The sequence below is a fragment of the Lipophrys pholis genome (assembly GCF_963383615.2).
Source record: "Lipophrys pholis genome assembly, chromosome: 18".
NCBI classification, from domain to species: domain Eukaryota; kingdom Metazoa; phylum Chordata; class Actinopteri; order Blenniiformes; family Blenniidae; genus Lipophrys; species Lipophrys pholis.
In genome coordinates this window covers 20,314,256-20,334,450 of record NC_137646.1, presented here as the reverse complement: position 1 = coordinate 20,334,450, position 20,195 = coordinate 20,314,256, and the positions used below count along the sequence as shown (strand labels likewise).

At 41.1% G+C, this 20,195-nt stretch overlaps 1 protein-coding gene across 2 annotated transcripts in view; it reads left to right on the top strand.

Moving 5' to 3' along the window:
- The window catches only part of pcxb (pyruvate carboxylase b), a 312,252-nt gene that overhangs the window by 28,051 nt on the left and 264,006 nt on the right, over positions 1-20,195 (top strand). For both annotated transcript variants that reach the window (XM_080486361.1, XM_080486362.1), the window contains exon 9: positions 759-842. In XM_080486361.1, coding sequence (XP_080342487.1) covers positions 759-842 — 84 coding nt within the window. The remainder of the gene's footprint in view (positions 1-758; positions 843-20,195) is intronic.

The window sequence follows — 20,195 nt, the reverse complement described above, 5'->3', positions numbered from 1 at the left end:
GGTTTTACCCCCAATAGGAACCTATTGCGCCATATCTGCCCCAATGTACATACTCTAATAGTAATCTTCAATCGTGCATAATTATTAAATTAAAGGATATCTGGATTTGTATTGATATCTTTTTTTCTTTTTCAGTGTGATTAACAGCCATTAAAGACTACCAGATGGCTAACACAATTCAGTTCAACAGAGCTCTTTTAGACATCTTTGAATTGGCTGCATGATGATTGCTATTAGTTTAATTAAGGTTTTAAAACATTTTAAATGTATTAATCAACTTGTTTTTTGACATTGATGGCAAAATGCGCTCGACCCAAACACCTACTTGTCTGTTTTGCACTGCTGAAAACATTTTGAAAAGAAATGCTAAAAATGAATGCAAAATATTCCGAATTAATCACTAGTCTTGTTGAAATCACTGTTCCTGAGTGTTAGAAATTATTAGTGAAATCGTTTGACAGCCACTTTGTCAAAAATGGAGAATTGGGAACAGCAAATTTGAAGGTCCAGTGCCAGCCTAAATGAATTACAACTTAGCATTTTAATTTAGTGGCACATATTTATCCCGAGTTCACCCCCCTAAAAAAGGTGCCAAAATGAGTTATAAAGGCCAATCAACATCTGAGCCTCCCGGGTAGCGTTTACATAAATTATGCAGCTATTGTTTGTGATGTTATCCTGACATTGTCAGGTTGCATTTTCACTCCGGCGCCGTCGGTCACGGTGACGGTATCAATAAAATCTTTTTTATTTTGAAGGTTGTGGAGATTGCACCCGCGTTCCAACTGGATCCTCATCTGAGAGATCGACTTCACGCGGATGCCGTCAGCCTCGCCAGACTGGTACGTTTCTATGTTCTTTTTTTTTTTTACAGCCAATAACAATCAGACAAAAGCTCTGCTTTCTCCTTCTCCAGCTTTTAAAGATCTACGAGGTTCAGCTTTAGCAGACCATTTCATTAAAATGCTTGAGGACAGATCTCCTACTTCTTTTTTTTTTTTTTTTTTTTAAATCAAGCTTTCAAAGTTAATACAGTGTAGTAAAATATTAACAGGGCCGCAGTCTTAACATTAATAGATCTTATTCAGTGCTGTCAAAGCAGGTGTCAGCGTGTTGAATGTGTTGGTGCTCGAGCTTTGACCACTTGTTAAAGAAAGTTGGCAGGCTGAAAGAGTGAAAGAAAAGAAAAAAAAACCCCAAAAAAACAAAAGCTTTCCTGCCAAGAACTCTCAAGCACTTTTGGTTGTGTTTAGGAAGTCTTAGCAAATTCCCAGCGCTATTCATTTTCCTGTCTATAATTGGTCTGCACAACAACTGGAACCTCCCCAGGAATTTTAATGCACTTATCTACCTGCGGTTCAAAATGAGTGGAGCTTCAGCACTTTGGCAAACTGTGAGAATGAAAATGCAATTTGAAAACAGGTGGAAATAGATGTCAACAGTGGAGACAATGAACGCAATTCTGAAAATGAGTGTTTGAACAGTCTCTGAGTGCGTTTCTCAAGGACAATTTCATGATTATTGTCACCAATTGTGCACTCGGCTTCGGTTTAAAAAGGAGTGAAAATATTCCCTGCAATGTTAACGCTCAACTTGCATTTAGCCTGTTAAAAATCATTTGTCTAGCTTTAGCTTTACCGACAAGTTGGCTCAACTATGACAGCATCGCTTAGAAGTCAGGCCTCATCTCTCAGAGGAGATTTCAAGAAATGGCCTTTTCAGGTAATGGCCCAGTTGAGGAATGGATAGAAGTGAGGAGGGTGAGGAGGGAGGGGAGGGTGGTGATTTGTTAAAAAAATGACCTTGCTGATACTGATGGTTATGCAAGAGAGAGGCTGAGAGATAAAAAACTTTGAGAGACTCATGCTGTGACCTTGCTTTAACAAGGACTTTTTTTTTTTTTTTTTGTTGCAGTCATCATACAATAACATCACCCAGCTCATCTGCTAAGAGTGACAAACCTTGTCTGCTTCTGTATGTTCCGACGCAGAAGAGGCGAACTCTTAACTCTCGATTTTTCTTCGCCTATTATCACCCTGAAACAAGACTGATGTTGCTCTTTAAAGAACAGCCTGTAGACGTCGTGTATGCCATGCATCCAAGTTCGAGTAGACGCCGCTTTCCGGCTGTGTACAAGGACATATTCCAGAGCCTGCACCACTTCCATGTGTTCTCTGTGTGAGACTATTTACTGTTACTGCCACCAGAAAAAAAATGAAATCCTTGAATAATAAGTCAATCAAGTTCCTATTCACAATGCATCTGTAGTATTTTATATATGCATATTGCATATACCTAAAAGAATTGCTTTTGCCTGTTAAGGCCACATGCTCAGTTTTCTAATGAAAAGGCTATAATGAAGAAAACAAAACAATTGCGACAATGAGAGATTTGCATTTAAATGTAGACACAAACTAGTCCGCTTTCTTGATTCCAATTATTTTACCGCATCCTCAGTTACAACAATTAACAATAGTAATATTATATTTGATTTATCAGCACCTTTCCCAACACTCAACGTCACTGTACAATACACATGTTAAAAATGCAGTTAAAAACAAGTAAAAAAAAAACATATTTGTAGCATTAAAAAAAACAAAACATTCAGGTATTTGCAGCAGACCTGCAGTGGTTGAAGTTCCAGGAAAGTATGAAGGTCTAGATGGTGCCCCCGCGCACCAACAGTAACCGAAAATAGTTTTGACACCCGAAAGGATAGCAAACTTAAAAAGCACCAACACACACAAACTCCTACACGCGATTGAAGGATCTAACCTGCAGGTTATCACCAGGGGCCTCAGTTGCTCAGGACCCCATTGTTCACTTTTCTATTTCTAGAGCCTCTTTTCTCCTGCTGCCCCCCCCTCCCCCCGCCACACATTTACCTGCTGGTTTGTGCTGTGACTGCATTTTCACTTTGAGCCATTCCCCACAGTGAAGGCTTCCACTTCAGAGCTGAGCCCAGCTCTCTCTGCAGGTATTGAAACAAGCCCCCAAAGCAATGCTGAGGATGAACTTTGGTATTAATGCTGGTGTGTGTTTGTCATAGCCTGTGCATAGCGCAGAGCCAAAAAAAAAAAAAAAAAAAATGATGCAAGGCTACATTTATTTTTTTAATGCGTCACTCAGTCTCTGGAGAATAGAAAATGTTAACCACTGCCGAATTACTGCAGCGTATGTGTAATGCCACACGGCCGGAGCTGTTGTCCTCACACAAACACACCCATTAAACGGTACATTTGCGTCTCTCAAGCGACTAGTTGTCCATGCTTTGCTGAGCCCGCGGAGACAAAACCTTCCGGTTCCATCCTGAAAAGAATGGTGTGCTTGGACACCTTAATTCATTCCATTTGCACTGTGATTAAAACCTTTTTCATTCTAATCAGCAGCTCAGTGGAATTTAATGGCAAAGTGTAGTAGATTTAAACGGCCTTGGTGCATCCGTGCATGCGGAGAAAGCAAAAGTGTCACTTAGAGTGGCACACACGCAGACTCTTAATTTCTCCTTTTGTACATTATTTTTTTCATTGTGCAACACCAGCTGTGAGCTGCTCCAAACAATGGTTTTCTTTGAGCAATCATCATCGCAACCTGTTCTCGCCCAATCTATTCTGCTCGGTTCACGTTTGTTCTGTTCTGATACAAGGCTCATAGAAATGGAAATGAATGGTTACCTGAGTACGGCAACTGTTGATCCTCGTATGGGTAAAAATAATAACTGGGCTTGTTAAGAAAATGAAACTAGAAAGTTCACGGGAGCTAAATTGCGGGTCCAGTTGTTAAAGAAAGCATTCTATAGGAATGATGTCGGCTGAAGGTTTTTCGCCTCGCGATACCGAGATCACAAAGATCGAAATATACCAGTCTGGGTGGTTTTACAGAGCTATTTAGGAGGATGTGAGACTTTACAAATCCACAGTATGACATTCTCCTCATATGAAGAAAAAGTGAACCACAGCGGAAAAAGACCAACATTCCTCCAAAAGCACATTGGCAAATTCTCCAAAGAAGTAAAATATTCAAAGAATTTGATGCTCATAAGTGGTAATGTCCTTTCCTCTGCTTTTCTAAAGGAGGCAGTAAGAAAATTCCATCCAGCACGGTGTGCTGAATCGACTCCTTTAATAGTAAACTCATTTCTGCATCAAATTCCGATGCCCTCCCGCGAACTGACAAAGAAACGAGCGGAACTGTGAGAATGACAGGATTCCTCTGACGTCTCGTCTAAACCAGACTCGGAATAGCACAAAAAATATATATATATATATTGTTTTTCCTGCGGTCAGATGTAAGAAGACGCACTGGAGGACGTTTTAAAAAGGCCTGGTCAAAGTTCTGACTCGAACCACAATGAGACGCTGCGGCAGGACCTGAAAAGAGCCGCCGCCGCTCTTAAACCTGTCAAAGCACTAGTGTGGCCGGAGGACCACCACGGCCATATCTGAGGCTCTTATCGGAAGCGTTTTCTTGAAGCTGCGAAAGGTTGCAGAGCCGTCTGTTACCATGACTTTCTTTTTTCCCTCTCTTTTCCCACTTGGGTGATTTGAGTACAAGATAACCTTTTTGCTCGTACTTTGTTTTTGAGCATGGGGTTTCCGTATGAGGCAAGAAGAAAAATAAAAGATACAGGAGTGGGTTGAATACTTTCTCACAGCACTTTACGCCTTTGCCTTCTTCACTCACCTGCTATTTCTCGACTCTTCTCCGATTCCGATGGCAGCTCCGCCGAGCGACCGCGCCGTCTTTCATCTCGCCGTCTATGCATATCACCATCTTCAATTATCGGCGGCATCCGTCTGAGCCTTCCAGAGAGACGCTGCGCTTTTTGAACTCGCTGCACGCCACAACATTTTTTTTCCCCCGGTAGAATGTTCTCCGGAACAAAGTTGCCTGGCAACACAGATGGCTGCAGGAAGTTACTTCAACTCTCGGCAAGAAAAAAAAAAAAAGAAAAAAAAAGGGTTTGAGCTCAGAGTGGATATCAAGGCAGACCTCACAAGAAAATCAGAGATATTGTCAAATGGCCCACTATGCTGCTATGTGTTATCTTCTGCTCAGACAGCTGATTTTGTGGACTCGTTTGGAAACGCTTTTGTTGTTTTTTTCCCCTCTTTCTCTCTCTCTCTCTCTCTCTCTGATTGTCTGGCTGCTATGCTGTTGTTGGCTTTGTTTTTTTTTTTTTTTTTTTTTAAAACTCTGCCTGACATTTCATTTAGCCAAACACATTCAATGTCCCAGTTGATCCTGATTAGTTTCATGAATGATACATTTACTGCAACAGTGTGAGATTTTAATATTTTAAATGATTTGCTGTGCCGCTGCTTGCTGATTTGATTATTGTGCTGCGTGTGATCAATTGGGCTTTTACAATTGCTCCCTCTTGTCCAGCTGTAGTGAATATTTTTGGACGCCATCTTTTAAAAAAAAAAAAAAAAAAAGAAATATTGTGTGTGAATGTAGTATTTGTGTGTCTACCAGCAACAAGTGCAATGGATGTTTCTCATTTTAGCAACAGAAACGGTCATTTTGTTGACATCAAGCTACGCTTATAGATATAGTTGGACTGTGAGTTCTTTCAGAATGTGGATTCTCGACATTGTGATCATCCTGGAATTTTTTTGCAATTTTAGCTGATTGATTGTGCTTTCGCTTGGGACTCGTTTCAAGTTTCAAATACGCCGCAATTTGATCTCGAGTGGGCCGGACAAGAGCGCTACCACCATAATAACCTCCAACGCTTCACAACGGTTTTTGCGTAGGAGTACCCCGTGTATTTTGATGAAGCCTAGATCCAATCCAATTACTTTTTGCATAACCTAAACGTGTTAAACTTCTATGGCTGCACAGTCACTGTCACAAATTCATTTGACGCTATTTCACTAACAGTTGGTCGCTTTAACGGTTGCATCACAGATCTTTCACCTCATATTTCATGCACACTCCGAAAATGGCAAAATCCCCAGTGAATCAATTAGAAGCGGCCGTTTCTCTGATTGGAAAGTTAAAGTTAAGTGGCTTTCTTTGTCATTTTTAACACACTCTTTTATGAGCCGTTTGGTTTTTGTCTTGTGTGCTCGACCCCCCCTGCCCTACATGAAAGGTCATGGCTATATTCATTCAGGAACTTCAAACCTGTCCCTTCATGTTGGTCAAATCTGTGACCTTATAGGCCACAGTTCAATGCTCTGACCAGCGTACCAACATTGATTGATTGGATCTGTGTTAACGTCCCTCAATTATTTATGACCCATGTGATATAGGTATCGCAGGAAATTACAATGCCAATACATTTTGTATTTCTCACCCACAGTGTGTTGAAAATGTATCCGTACAGTCTGGAGAAGAGTAAAGCTGAAGTGACCCCATTCTGCTCGTCTCTCTTAGTCTTTTTTTTTGACAGAAATTGTGGCTAGAAACCTTCATTATGGCATGAAGTTCTCTTCCTCAACTATGGGGGGGGGGGAAGTTGTGTGTGTTGATTGTAGATAGCATCTGTCGACAAATATGCCGAGTTTTTCCTTCACATATGCTCCTAAATCCTCTGACAGATCAGCGCGGACATAAAATAACATGCCTGAGACACTGGGCATTATATTTGACATGTTTTATTATACCCTAGCCGTCTCAAAGTTGCAGCGTTGACCCAAGAGACTTGTGTCAATACAAGCGAAGACAAAGTGGTATGTTTGTCTCCGCCTGGCTGTGCATAAATCATCTTTAAAATACATTTACTGTTTGAAAACAGATTTGTTACCAGGTGCTTTTGCAGGATCACCGAGCAGGATTGGCTGTGAATATTGAACGTTGTCTTCTTGGCATACTACGACGAGCGGAACAGCCGCACGTCCTCCGTAATCGTCAAACTACGACAGAAGAAAGTTGAGCCTCTCAAAGTTCAGCGGTGCACTGTGACTGACCCGCCGACTACTTTTCCCCACTGCCGCAAACATGCCTCACTCCAGAAAGGTTTTGTGTAAATGCCGCTGAACGACGAGAGGGAATTTCAAACGAGCTAATTTGCCCACTGTAAAAATTACTGGACTATGAAAGAAGTAGTTCCACATTGTTAAACTGAAAGTTTTCATGGGTTGTTAATTTTTCAAGTTCATGATTTACTGTCTGTCCTGGAAATACATTTTATTCCATCTCTGAAGCTTTAGGTGAGCTTTTGCGAGACTGCAGCTGGCGCAGTTAATGTATTTATTTTGTTTTAAATCAGTCTTTCCCACAGTTTTTCCGCTTGTTTTCTCTACCCGAGGTGTCCTTTGGTATTGAGAAGTTTATTTTTATGGCATTAAGAAACAAATGGACACTAGTTTTTGCGTTTGATTATGAAAAATATTGATAAAGGACAGGGCAATCGAAGAAAAGCAAATTAAGACCACAGAAACCATACATCCTATTTCTGTCATGCATCACTGGCAATGTATAAAGGGAAAATAGGAAAATCACAACACTTCACTGCCCTGCAAATATTGCATCTGTCCACAATGTGCAGACATTTGAGGAGGCAGTGAAACCCTATAAAGTACAGCAGTGGCCAACTTCAACTGGCTTGGGAAAGAAATAAAAGAACCGTCGGTGCTGTTTTTCACAAGTTGCTGTTACTGCTGCTGTCTGTGTCAGGCCGCCTTGTCGCAGCTTTTTGCACCAGCTGCAGGCGAGACGAAAAGGGACGGGCCGAGAATGCAGGTTTTATGTCCAGATACTGTAATACCACTGACCTTGCCTTTGGCCATACTCTACATGGCCAACTTTTATTCTATATTGCGCTGCGCGGTTTCACCCACACACTGGGCTTTTTCCAGAGAGCCTTAGAGATGTCTTTATGTTGCATTTTGGCAGCAAGATCCTTCCCTCCTTTCAGGCTTCTATATGACTGGCGCTTGGCAGGGGTAGCTGTTGTGAAGGAGTACAAGCAAATGAGAAAATTCTCGTCTGATCTGTTAGAACTAAGCATTCAAGGCTGCTGTAATGAATTTGGTTCACCTGCTCCCGCAGTTTGAACTTGTTTCAAGATAGCTGGAGGTGTGAAGAGCAAAACAAGCCTTGTGCAGGACATCTAACTGCAGAATGAACCGCAGTTAACCGTTTGTGGAAAGGCTGTCTGTTTAAATTATTGCTTCAATATGCAGGACGGCTCATTTTAATGATGTGAAGGCAACAACATAATGTTTAATTGACTAATTGTGTGTTCTTCCTCTCTTTCTGACAATCGGATGAGAGAATTGTATGCGACTTTATTCCTTTAAGGCTGCGATTTTACTTGCACCTGTAATTACGAATTCAGTCGTGGGACTTGAGTGGGTGAGGTGTGCTGACAGGTGACGTTTGATGCCGTCTCACCTTCTCGGTTTTATTATTTGTAAGATTAACTTCTTTTTTTCTTTTTCTTTCAACATTGGGGTGGAATGAGGAGGGGAGAGCAGGAGGTTGTAATGTGGTGTTTTCAAGTGTGAGATGGAGGGAAGAGAAATGGAGACTAAGAAATTGAAATCCGTGGGCAGGATTTTGTATTGGCGAATAGGGGAGAAATCATTTTTGTACTCTGCATTTCTTTTTCTTTTAACAGTGTCCCTTCAGAGAACTGCTACTGAAAAGCACAAATCTGCTCCCGACTCAGTCAGGTGCATAAATCTGTCTTTGCCAGTGGGATAACGTGTGTGTGCATGTGTGTGTGGGCAAGTGATTACTTTGTTTTTGGAAAAATCTCCATTTTTCTTGTAAGAGGAGTCTGATGGGGAAAAAAAAGTACGCTATTTGTCTTGCCCGTTTTTATGAGCGACTCTCATTCCCAGAACCATCCACTCGCACCGAGGAAGTGAATCTTTTATAGGAAAAGTGATCATATTTGGAAGAAATGTGAAGAAGTTATCAAACTAACTATGGTTGTTATTAACCACTGAGCACATGACGCATGAAAAACGTCTGCTTCAAGTATTGTTCTCCTTTTGCTTGAATAAAAATTCTATATTCAATACTTTTATTATGTGCATCGTGAAACTGAAAAAGTGTAATAATATGGTCCTTTTTTTTTTTTTTTTGCAAAGAGGACATGGGTATTGCTTTGCAGTTTACTTTGTAGTTTCCATCTCTAAATCTAAAATGTATTTTTACACTTTAAAGATGATTGGACCTATTGTAGCTTGTTTAAAAAACCCTAAATCCTCAGAGTTTCAGTAAATGCCTGATTGGAGCGTTTAAGCAGGGGCGTCAAACAGAAGGTTCAGTGGCCTAAAGCCCGCCTGCAGGATGACACTGTGGAAATTACAAAGACATTAACATGGGGTCTTTTTTTTTTGTTTGTTTTTATCTGCCACTCCGAATTTCTAAACTGTTTTTTAGTTATTAGCAATGTTGCTTGCTTGTGGCCAGCAAAATAGCATTGACATTAAAGTGATCCATCTTGGACGATGATTTATGCTGAAAAAAAGTGGCGAAATCATCTGCAGATGGAAAAGTTTTTGATTGCGCTAAGAAATTTTCACCTTGTAGGTTTTTGGAAGCAGTTTGATGAATAGGAATGTTTTGAGAAGGTACTTGTATTTCCTTTTCAGACTTTGGAGTTCTAATTATTTATTGAGCAATTATTTTTCTGCTGTTCCGGCCCCATTAAGAGCAAACGGCGTGTGGCCCTGCACTAAAATGACTTTGACAACCACAGATTTTTGTCATCAATCACTCAATCATGAATCGTATAAAAATTGATTGATTGAAAAGTTTTCAGAACTACGTCTTCAAATCATGGCAGAGCCAGCTCGCAAACGACGAGGGGCCCACCTTAACAACGCTGCAACCTGGCAAGCTGAGCAAGAAAATATGAATATACCGTCTTCACACTCGGTGGCTTACACCCAGGTCGGTGCACAAATAACACTGACAATAGTGGCTGTGGGACCGAAAATAGTAGTCGGGCTTTCGGCAGTAGACTGAAGGTTACTCATGAATAAAATGTCCACTTTCATCAAAGTTTGTCAAAATTATTATTGCACACGCAGTTCGTAATCTCATCCCAACAAAATGAAAACAGTTCTTCATCTCGCGGTTTTGAAGGGATTGAAATGAGGAGACGGAGCTGTTGAGTCGATCCTGATATTCATAGAGGAGCCATTAGTGGGAGGAAGGCACTGGTAACCGTATTGTTACTGGTGTTAAAACTCATAATAGACCCCGGGCTGTTGATACTAAAGCTGATCACACTCTGAGGGTGATATAGGCGGCTCCGTGGAAAGCATTTTACCATCAAACCTGCGCGAAGTAGAAATGAGACTGTAAGGTAAGTACTACATGAGTAATTCGTTTCACATGATTTCATATGATTGTATATTTAGACAGCGATAATATCTGAATATTTGGTCACAAAAATTTGTCTTTCCTATGACATATATGACTTGTGTTTAACAAAATCTTACGAAAAAGGAGTAAAATTTCAATGAACATTTGCAAAATCCATACAATGAACATGTGAGGGACTCGAGATTAAACACAGCCCAATCTCATTGCATTCTACCCTTATGGGGTGTTTTAATAATTGTGAATATTTCATCTACTAGTTTGTATAATAAGGTGAAGTAGCCGGTAAAATTAACTCGTCTTGACAAAGGAAGGTAGTGAAAACTTTAAGGTGGCCGTGTATGGTCTGTCTTAGTGTTGATAGAAATGGAGTATCCTTGTGAAAAACTCATCTGTTTTTGTTTGGTTTTTTACCATTTCGCATTCAACCCACATGTCTAACTAGCTCCAGACTGAAATCAAATAATCCTTTGGACTATATCATAAAGGCAAGCATCGCATTTTCTTTAATTCAGTCACATACAAGCATTCAAAAGATTCTTCTTTATTTATTAATTAATTTATTTGTACGATGCATATTAATGTGTGAGAAGAAAGGATTGCCTTTCTCCCTCCAGTTGTGGGTGAGTGTCCAGACTGTTTGGCGTTTCAGTGACCACATAATGAAAGTGTCTGGAGCCCGACAGCCTCCTGAAATAATAGCGCCCACTGTCTGTCTGTGGGTATTCAAGACAAAGTTCACATCAAAAGCTAGATTGGAGAGTAGTTCAGCCTTCGCTCCTGCATTGTGTGGCATTTCGGGCCTCTTGTGCCGTGTCCTTCTGCGGAGCGCCGTTTGTGTATACGCAGGCGTCCATCAACCCACTGAGGTAGTTGAACGCAGAATTAGTCCCGCTGTCAATCACCATGGCGACGGTGAGTGGAAAGACGACGTGCTCCGAGACGAGACCAGAATTCAGACCGGCGCTTCGTCTCTGGAAGTGGTCACTGTACTATCAACATTATTCCTACTCACAGACCCACAAACAAACCTGTGAGAGTGTGTGTGTGTGTGTGTGTGTGCTGCCACTTTTTGAAATTCTAAACCAGCAACGCTTTTTGCCCTGAAAGCACATTTAAACATTTATTCTGGAAATACGCATTTGGAAGTGGTTTGTGGCTACTGAATTACCATATAATACATTTGCTGTGCATCAGTTTCGGTCTGATTGGTTCGTTAATTTTTCACTGTTTATTTTCACCATGTCTTCTGTAGCTATCTCTAGTTTACTCGTGGATTTCTTTTGTTGTGGCTGTCTTTGACTTCGTTTAAAAATGTCCTCTGTTCAGCTCATTTTCGTTGCCCTCTTTCAACTTCCCTTTGCTCTCTTCTTTTTCTATCTCTCTGCGTTTTGTTGGAAATACTGGGAGGTCTTTGACCCTGAGGTTGATTTGATCTGAAATGGCTTTTATCAGTAACATGAATATTACATAAATGTTGACATTAGCCCCCATACTAAGGGCCTTTTACCAGTCAATAGGTCTGTATTGATCGCATGTTTTGATTTTAGATTCCAGCAGTTAACTTCAGGAGGGATGGCTCAGTTTCAGGTTCATAATAGCCCAAAGAGAGAAATCAATATTAATAATATATATATATAAAAAAAAAGACTTAATGCAGTGGCTGATAAAAGAAAATGAAGGGATAGTGTAAATGTATATATAATTTTAGTCTTTGTGATCCCCACATCCTGGGTGGGGGAACCACCTGAGCTACTGTACATGTTATTTCTTGACTGTGATTCAAATGCAAGATATGCCATTGTGTGTGGGATAAATGAAGAGGTACAGATTACATGCGGAGAATAGTGAGACGTCTCTGAAGTGTGCAGTTTAATTGCTGCTGTCATATTCATGATGTGTTGTGTTTTTCCACTAACATCAAATTAAAACAAATCAAATGAGCCCTGCTAATAGCTTTCACATGCGTAGGCCTGCTTTGCCCATGAAGGCTGCCGTGAATTTGCTGAGTCTGAAAGCTATTTATAGTAAATAACCGATTGAAAAACTATTTTTCACGCAACACCCTCGGGTGCCACCCTCTCTTTGATTGACACGCATATTGCAGTAAGGCAACGGCGCCGACCAAACAAAACAAACATAAATCAATGTAAAAGACGGTGGCAGCTGTAATCACAAACAAAAAGTGAGCGAGGGTTTTTAAGCAGTGATGAGTATCAAACAGCTGCGTTCTCTCGCCCTCATCTCCGAAATCTCTGCGCTCTCCTCCTCCTCCCGTCTCACTTTGTCCAGCTTTGTCTCACTTTGTCTCAGTTTGGTCTCGGTCCATGTGTGTGTGCAGAAAGCAAACAGATTCTGCTGTGGTCTGTGTAATGGAGGACGCGTAAGGCAGCGCTGGCGTCTTCCATGTCAGGGTGACATTGGCACTTGTGATTGGATGGCTGCTATTTTCAGCCTCCTTGGCTTGTATCTACATGCCAGCAGACTTGTCCTCATGCCTGGGGGTCTTCCTGTGCATTTGCAAGTTTGAGCCCGGTTCAAAGTGTGAAATTGAAATGGACAGAGCCTCTCTCACTCTTTTTTTTTTTTGGTTATAAGGAATGTAATACGTATTTATCTTGAATGAGCATGCAAAGTTATTGAGAAACAAACTGGAGAGTAGGTGATCTGAGAGGCAGCGGGGAAGGGGGATGGATGGAAGGGAAACAAAAGTCGGTAAAGCGCAATGCAAAATGAGGGAAATGAACAAAGGATGAAGCATACTGAGAGTGAAAAGAGGAGAAACCATGTGAGGACTAGTGGAAGAGGAAGTGGGGGGGGGGGGAGACAAAAGTGAGAAGGTATTGATTCTTTCCACAAGCTGGGAGGAAACTCAAGCCAACTGTGCTCTCTGAAATTAGAGCCAAAGAGAGGTTGGAAGGATGGAGTGAGGTGTAGAGGATGCAGGAGGAAAATGGTGCAAGGGAGGAGAGAGAGAGAGCCTCAATGCTGTTTATGTCACATTGTGCAGCAATAACACTAAAGAACAGCAAAAAGTAAGTGGTCATGAATTATAGATGGTCACAGCAGACCTCGATTCAGAAGCAGAATAGCTCTTCTGCAACTACAGAAAGAAGAAACTCATTTAAATTTTGATTACATTTGCAAATTCCTCACATTTCAGACTTTGACCCGATGCTCGTTTGGTTGGAGAAAGGAGTGAATTTTGATTTTTCACAAATACTTTTTCATTCCGGTTTGTAAAGCCGCATTTAAAAAATGATCCGTGCAGCCGCAGCGGGGGAGACCTGCTGCTCTGCTGTTTTCAACATAATGCCAACATGAGAGCAACAAGCTTTGAATTCTGCAGTAAAGTATTTTCTATTATTCGTGTAATCTTCACTGGTTTATGTTCATCATCCTACACGTCCCACGAGTAGATTTCACCTGGTCGTCTTGACTGCACCGTCGTCATATTCCCTCTTTGAGGGAAAACATACGACGCAGCACTCTCAATTATGGTTTTAACAATCTTTTGCTATTTTTACACTCCTGGCAAGTTATTACATTATTGGCTTTATGACATTCAAATCGTTGGTTGCTCCAAGCTGTCTGCAGTACTCCATCCAACACCTCGTTTTATTTGTTCTTTTTAAAAGGCCTTCATGCTGTTGTCATGCTGAACTAACCATTGCACCGAGAGCCTAAAAAAAATAGAACCTGTCTCTGATGAGCTCACATATTTCTAAATGGGGAAAAAAAAACAACACAGTTTGGTCCATGAAAAAGTGACCGAAATGATTTTCTAGATGCAGAGTCTTGAAACGAGTCAATGCATCTCAGTGAACTCTAGTCACTCACCTAGTCGAGTCAAAAAAATGAGCCACAAACTTATTATGTTTTCAAACGGCGGGAAGCTTTAGCAGCTGGACTTTTCTCTATGTTGCTTAGCCCGGTCTGATATTTGAGTGAAGTGATCCAGTGTTTAACAGTAAGCACTGTAGTCAGTTCGTCCATCCATTAGGTTAATCTCTAATTGGATTAGGGAGGGACGGCTCCTGCCAGAAAGACATTAGTCCCTGGCTTGTAACAGGCGTGCTTGGTTACTTTTTTGGCAGAAGCTTGTAAATTAGTCTTAAGCTTTTAATGAAATCATCAGCGTCACTATGGGTGTTTCCCTGTCAGCCCTCATTTTGCCACACTGACGAGTTTGCACTACATTACTCCTCACTTAGCGCCCTAATGAGTCCCAGTACATCTGAATTATGTCCACTGTAGCACACAACAGTCCCACTTCCTGTTAGCTGGGCCTCCTGAGCGCTCGCAGTAGGAATTTAAAAAAAAAAAAGAAAAAGTTTTCCATTCAATTTTTTTATTGCTGGCAGCAGAATTGAGAATTGTTGCCATAAGGTGCCGTTTCATGCCGTATCAAGTGCACTTCTCTGATGAGGAGGCATATAGGAGAAAACAAATTTGCCTTTAGGGAAATCATCAGAGAAAGAGAAAAAGTTTCGAAAGTTTTTTTGAGTTTCTTTCTGTTCTCTCACACAGAAATCAGGGATCATTTGGAAGTCTTGTCGAATAAACCGTCCATTTGGGTTGAGCTATCAATTTAGAACAAAAACAGAAAATAGCAACAATAATAATTTACTGTAGAGAAGCCAGAAAGACTTTTTCCCTTTTTCTTCTTTTCTCTCCTCTAAATACACAGCAGCTTTGAAATAAAGAGTGCACCGACTCTAAAGCCATCAGAACAACATCATCAGCAGTTTTTCCTATTTACTGTACTTCCCCCGATTATGCACGTAGGATAATACTTACAAACCTCAACTTACTCGACCTCCTGTGTAAACTCTCCTCGCTTTCTTTCTCCCACACTTTACTCTGGTCTAATTCGTTAATGTATTTTTTACTTTTGTTCCCTTAGACTTTTTCCACTTTATCTCCACTTTGGCACTTTTCTCATTATTTCTCTTCCTGCTGGCGTCGGCCTTTTTCCTGCTTGACTTTCAGTTTTTCTCTTTCCGCACGCCTTTTCTTTCCAACTTTCTTTCTGTCGGACTGTCGCTCCGTCTGTGACAGGTGCCCGTGCACAAGCTGTACTCGTCAGTGCTCCATCATTTCCATTCAAGCTGCCACCGTTTCTCTTCTGCCTTTGTTGTTTCTCTTCTGCCTCCTGTTTGTTTAAATTGTTTTCTTAGTGTGGAGCCGAGGCTTTGCCACAGTCGTCTGTAAACGGATAAAGAATTCCAGAAATTCAGCTCACTACAATAGATAATTAAAACTTCATACTTCACCTGCAAACATGAGCTGCACGGTGCCCGGAAATAAAATTCATTTTAACTTGAAAATAATATTATTTTTCGCAATATTATAGTTTTAACATTATCTACATTGGTAAAAGACAAATAAAGATTATTTACATTTACGTCAATATAAAGACAGAGTGACCATCTATGTAAAGGCTTCAGAAATATTAAGAAACAAATACAAGACCTTAAGCAGCTCTAGCTGACATTGTAGAAATAGAAGTCCTTGTTATCCAGGGTGGGGGGCATCCTTCAGGACACATCTGGCCTTATTTTGTACTCGGCAAATGTAAAATTGTCGTTAATATGCGCCCCTCCACCCTCGGCACCTGCTGCAGGTCCTTCCCATTCTCCCTGTTCTCCACACAGTGCAACCTAAGGTCAGGGGGAGCTCCATGAGATGCCGCTTAGTGTTTGAGAATGTAAGATATACTGTATTTTTTATTTTTTTTTGGTCAGCGTAAGCACAGTATGGCCAAGTCAAAATGTGATGCAAATATAAACATGTAGTCACACCAGTACCCGGACAGAGAGAAGAGAGGAGTAAGTATACTTGTTTGTGTGCCTGCGGGCTCACGTCGACACGCTCGGTGCAGGATCCAGATGAGGACGCTCGTGCAGTGTACACATCCAGGATACATTACTGTGACACAAATATGATGGGACACGTAGCAGAACATACATATAAACCCTCAACACACAACTGGACATCTACTTGTATACACCTCACATGTGCATCAACACAAAGCTCGCTTTATTTTTTCTTTCTTTTTTCCCGCTGCTGTTATCTCTCCTTGTTTCCTCCTTTCTCTCTCTCTCTCTCTCTCTCTCTCTCTCTCTCTCTCTCTCTCTCTCTCTGCTTGTCTCTCCCTCCGGCTGTGTCAAATGCTGTGGTGTGGGTGTTGTTGCCGTATCTTGGGCTCACACACAAGCACACTGTGTGCACATCTGCACAGAACCGCAATCATCCCAAATAGAAACCCCATTTCTGTCCCAGATATGTTTTGGAAGGAGTGAGATGGAGGGAGTGGGGGGGGGGGGGGTGAAAGAAGGGTAAAAAAAGACACAGGAGGAAGCGTGAGCAGGTGGAAGGTAGGCTTGTGGTGGGGAAGGATATGAAACATTTGTGGCCTTATTTTAGATGCGAGATGGTTTCAGTCAGTGCCGCACCTTCTCTGCATGGGTAAGCGTTAGTAATGGCCGCCATGTTTGTCATTCTTGCTTATACTTGCGTGCCCCTTGTTTGTCCAGCTGTGTGTGTTGTGGTTTGCTCTTTGATCGTTAGGCAGCTGTGTTCGTTCCTTCTTCCCATCATTTTATAGACGACAAGCTCATTATGCTGCCATTAAGTGCTGACGGAGCAGGCGGCGATTGAAGGAAGACTGAGGGACCGGGCGAATGAAAGAGGGCGGAGGCACGGCGAGCTGACTTATTCCAAAAATGAGGAATAATGCCCACTATTAAGGAAGTATTCAGGAAGGATGAGTGCAGAATAGGAGCAATCTGTCAGTGTGAAAAGACGGGTGGAAACGCAGGCGAGGTCTTAAACTGCAGCTGGGGTAGTCGGTAAGATGTAAAAGGAGGGATTTAAGGAAGGTTTGAGACTGTTGAGAATAAGACTGCTAACATTTTGACCTGCGGCGTGCGAGGCCGTTTGAATTCAGCACACGCGCCTCACTTGAGTGGATACGTTGATATGAGTTTCAACTTCGCAGCAAGTCTCAAGGCCTCCCCATTATTCTTTTGGATAAAAGCAGCATTTAGCGAGCATGATGGGAAAGGATCAATGACTAAATGGACGTCACTGCAGACCTCAGATCAGTTGGTGCATCGAGGGGTTCAGTGTCTTTGGAATCTATGAAAATGCATTTGGAAAAACGTTGATATGCGTAAAACGCATATCAGCAGCCTTGAGCGGAGGATGGGCTCGATCCAAGATGCAACAGTAACAGAAACGCTCGCAAACAAAACGTATAAAGCAGTGTTTCCCAACCAATCAAAGATTCATGGGCGGGTTGCAAAGCCCTGTTGAGTTTAAGGACTGTAACAGTTTTTTTTTTGTTTTAAAAATAGATGTGTCAACATTTAATTAAGTTTAAGAATTTACATTAAAAGTGTATCATTTATTTAAAGACAGTAATTAAAAAATACTATTTGAAAGTGTCTTGAAATTGAACACTTTGCAAAACTTGAGATTTTAAATCACTGTATTTTGTTTGAGAAACACAGGAAGTTCATGCATCTCTTAGCTGGTGACTTATTGAAAATAATTCCCTCAAAGTCAAATATGAAAATTTTTAAACGCCACTTTTCAAAAATGTAAACACAAAGAATTTTTTTTTTTCTCGACATTATGATGAGGAAATGAGGCTGTTTGTCGATTCCACTTGTTTGTCTGACTTCATTAAATATTTAGAGAGAACAGCCAGGGAAGGACAGATGTGCGAGGGTGCACATGTGGCACAACAACAATGCCTTCATTATCCGATTACAAATTATCTGAGACACGAGGACGGTAGCGGTTCATATCTGGCGGCGGATGGCACCGTCACTCTCCTTAACCCCAGACAGGTGATCTGTCATACAGTCACAGAGTGCGTGTTACACAGCAGCTGTCCTCAGTCCTGTGCGCCATCGCAGCTGTCACTTTCACTTTGTGTATCAGTGAACTTTTTTTTTTTTTGTTTTTTTTTGTTGTTGTTGTTTCTTTTCCTCTGCAGAAAAAGCCTTGCTTGCTGCTGCGTTACTGCACTGTCAATGTGACATGGATCAAACTCGCCTGGCGAGAAACGGGAATGTTTCAACGTCACATTCCAAAAATACCGCCATTTAGTCAACAGGCAAATCACATCCCCTTTAAATCATGGCTGGAACGATGTGCTCAGATTATAGACTGTCAAAATGGCCGGATTTGGACCTGCACTTTGGATGAGTGTGTTTTTCTGGGAACAGTTAAAACCAGTGTGTGCTTACCAGCCCTCATCCTGTCGAGACTTCACTGGAATAATATCGTTCATTCATTTATTTCAGGGTTGCCACATTTTAAACATTTTGTGCAATTACATACATAACCAACATCCCTATATTCACACCCGCACACACACACACACATACATATCCACAAATATGCACACCACTTGATGACAATAAATAATTGAATTATCACTTATGAAAATATATTTATACACAATATATAATGCATGATTAAGTATACCCACACATATTTATCAACATACACACACCTCATATCTGATTAACATGGCTGAAAAGGGGTAGGAAAAAGTAAACATATCAATTTGTATTTTATACATATCTTTCTACATTAAGAATAGTTATTATTTATTTATAACAGTAAGAATGTTATCTACTATAGAAGGCTTCTATATATACACACATACAATACACACGCATATACATATTTACCACACATATAAACAGAAAATTTCATGGGGCTTAGATTTTCTTGGCTTGTAAAGTTTTTTTTTTTTTTGCAATGAACCTGAACATTTTGCAGATTATTCCTCTGGAGGTGCGGCCACAGAGTAACGCTAGCTCAGGAGCGTCGGCCATGTACAGTCACTCTCATTCATAAAATCGGGAGTTGTCAGGTTGAGCTGTGGGAGGAGGAGTGGATTGACGCTCAGCTGAGCAGGCAGATGGAGAAAAGCCCTGTATAGTAATGGGGCAGAGCATCAGAAAGACGGTTATAAAATGTTACGGCCACTTATATCATAGGTTTCAGAGAGGATGATTGTAGGCAAGAAAAATGGGAAAAAAGGATAATTTGAGGATGAATGTATATGTTCCTCCTGTTGTTCATATGAAAATCGGGTTTCAACCTTTTTCTACTTCTGTAAACGGAACACGATCTGCTTAAGGTTATAAAGAAACTCTACCTCTCCAACAAGGGCTTGAATCAATTCTTATACCATGACTTTAAAATGATGTCTAATTGATGTGAGGATATAAGCATCAAAACCAAATATAACGTTACCTAAACATTTATCTCAAGCTGCAGATTTCTGTAAATTCCTTGGGGTCACACAAAAAACACCCAACATATAGAACTTGGTGACATTTCAAAAAAGGCCTGAATCGTTTCATCTCTCTGCAGACGAATTGTGAAGGGAGATCCTGTCTGAAACACAGGTGGACAGTTCTGGGTTAGATGGTCAATAGGTTAAGGAAATGGAAGAAATAAAGAAAAGCTGTGACATGAGCTGGGAAAGCTTAACACACACACACACACACACACACACACACACACACACACACACACACACACACACACACACACACACACACACACACACACACACACACACACACACACACACACACACACACACACACACACACACACACACACACACACACACACAGACAGCTCTCGTAGCAGTATATTTTATATTTTCTGATGTCATTAAATGTGACAGTTTGGGTTGCCGTGGTGACAGCGAATCGACTCATACAAACTTTCTCTGAACCGTGCATTGTTATTTTAGGATGTGGTTTCTTCTCTGTCTGTGTCCCTTCAGTACATCTAAAGTTATTGCTGCTCTTTGCACTTTGATGCCCCCCCTCCCACCCCCTTTTTTATTTTTTTTAATTAAT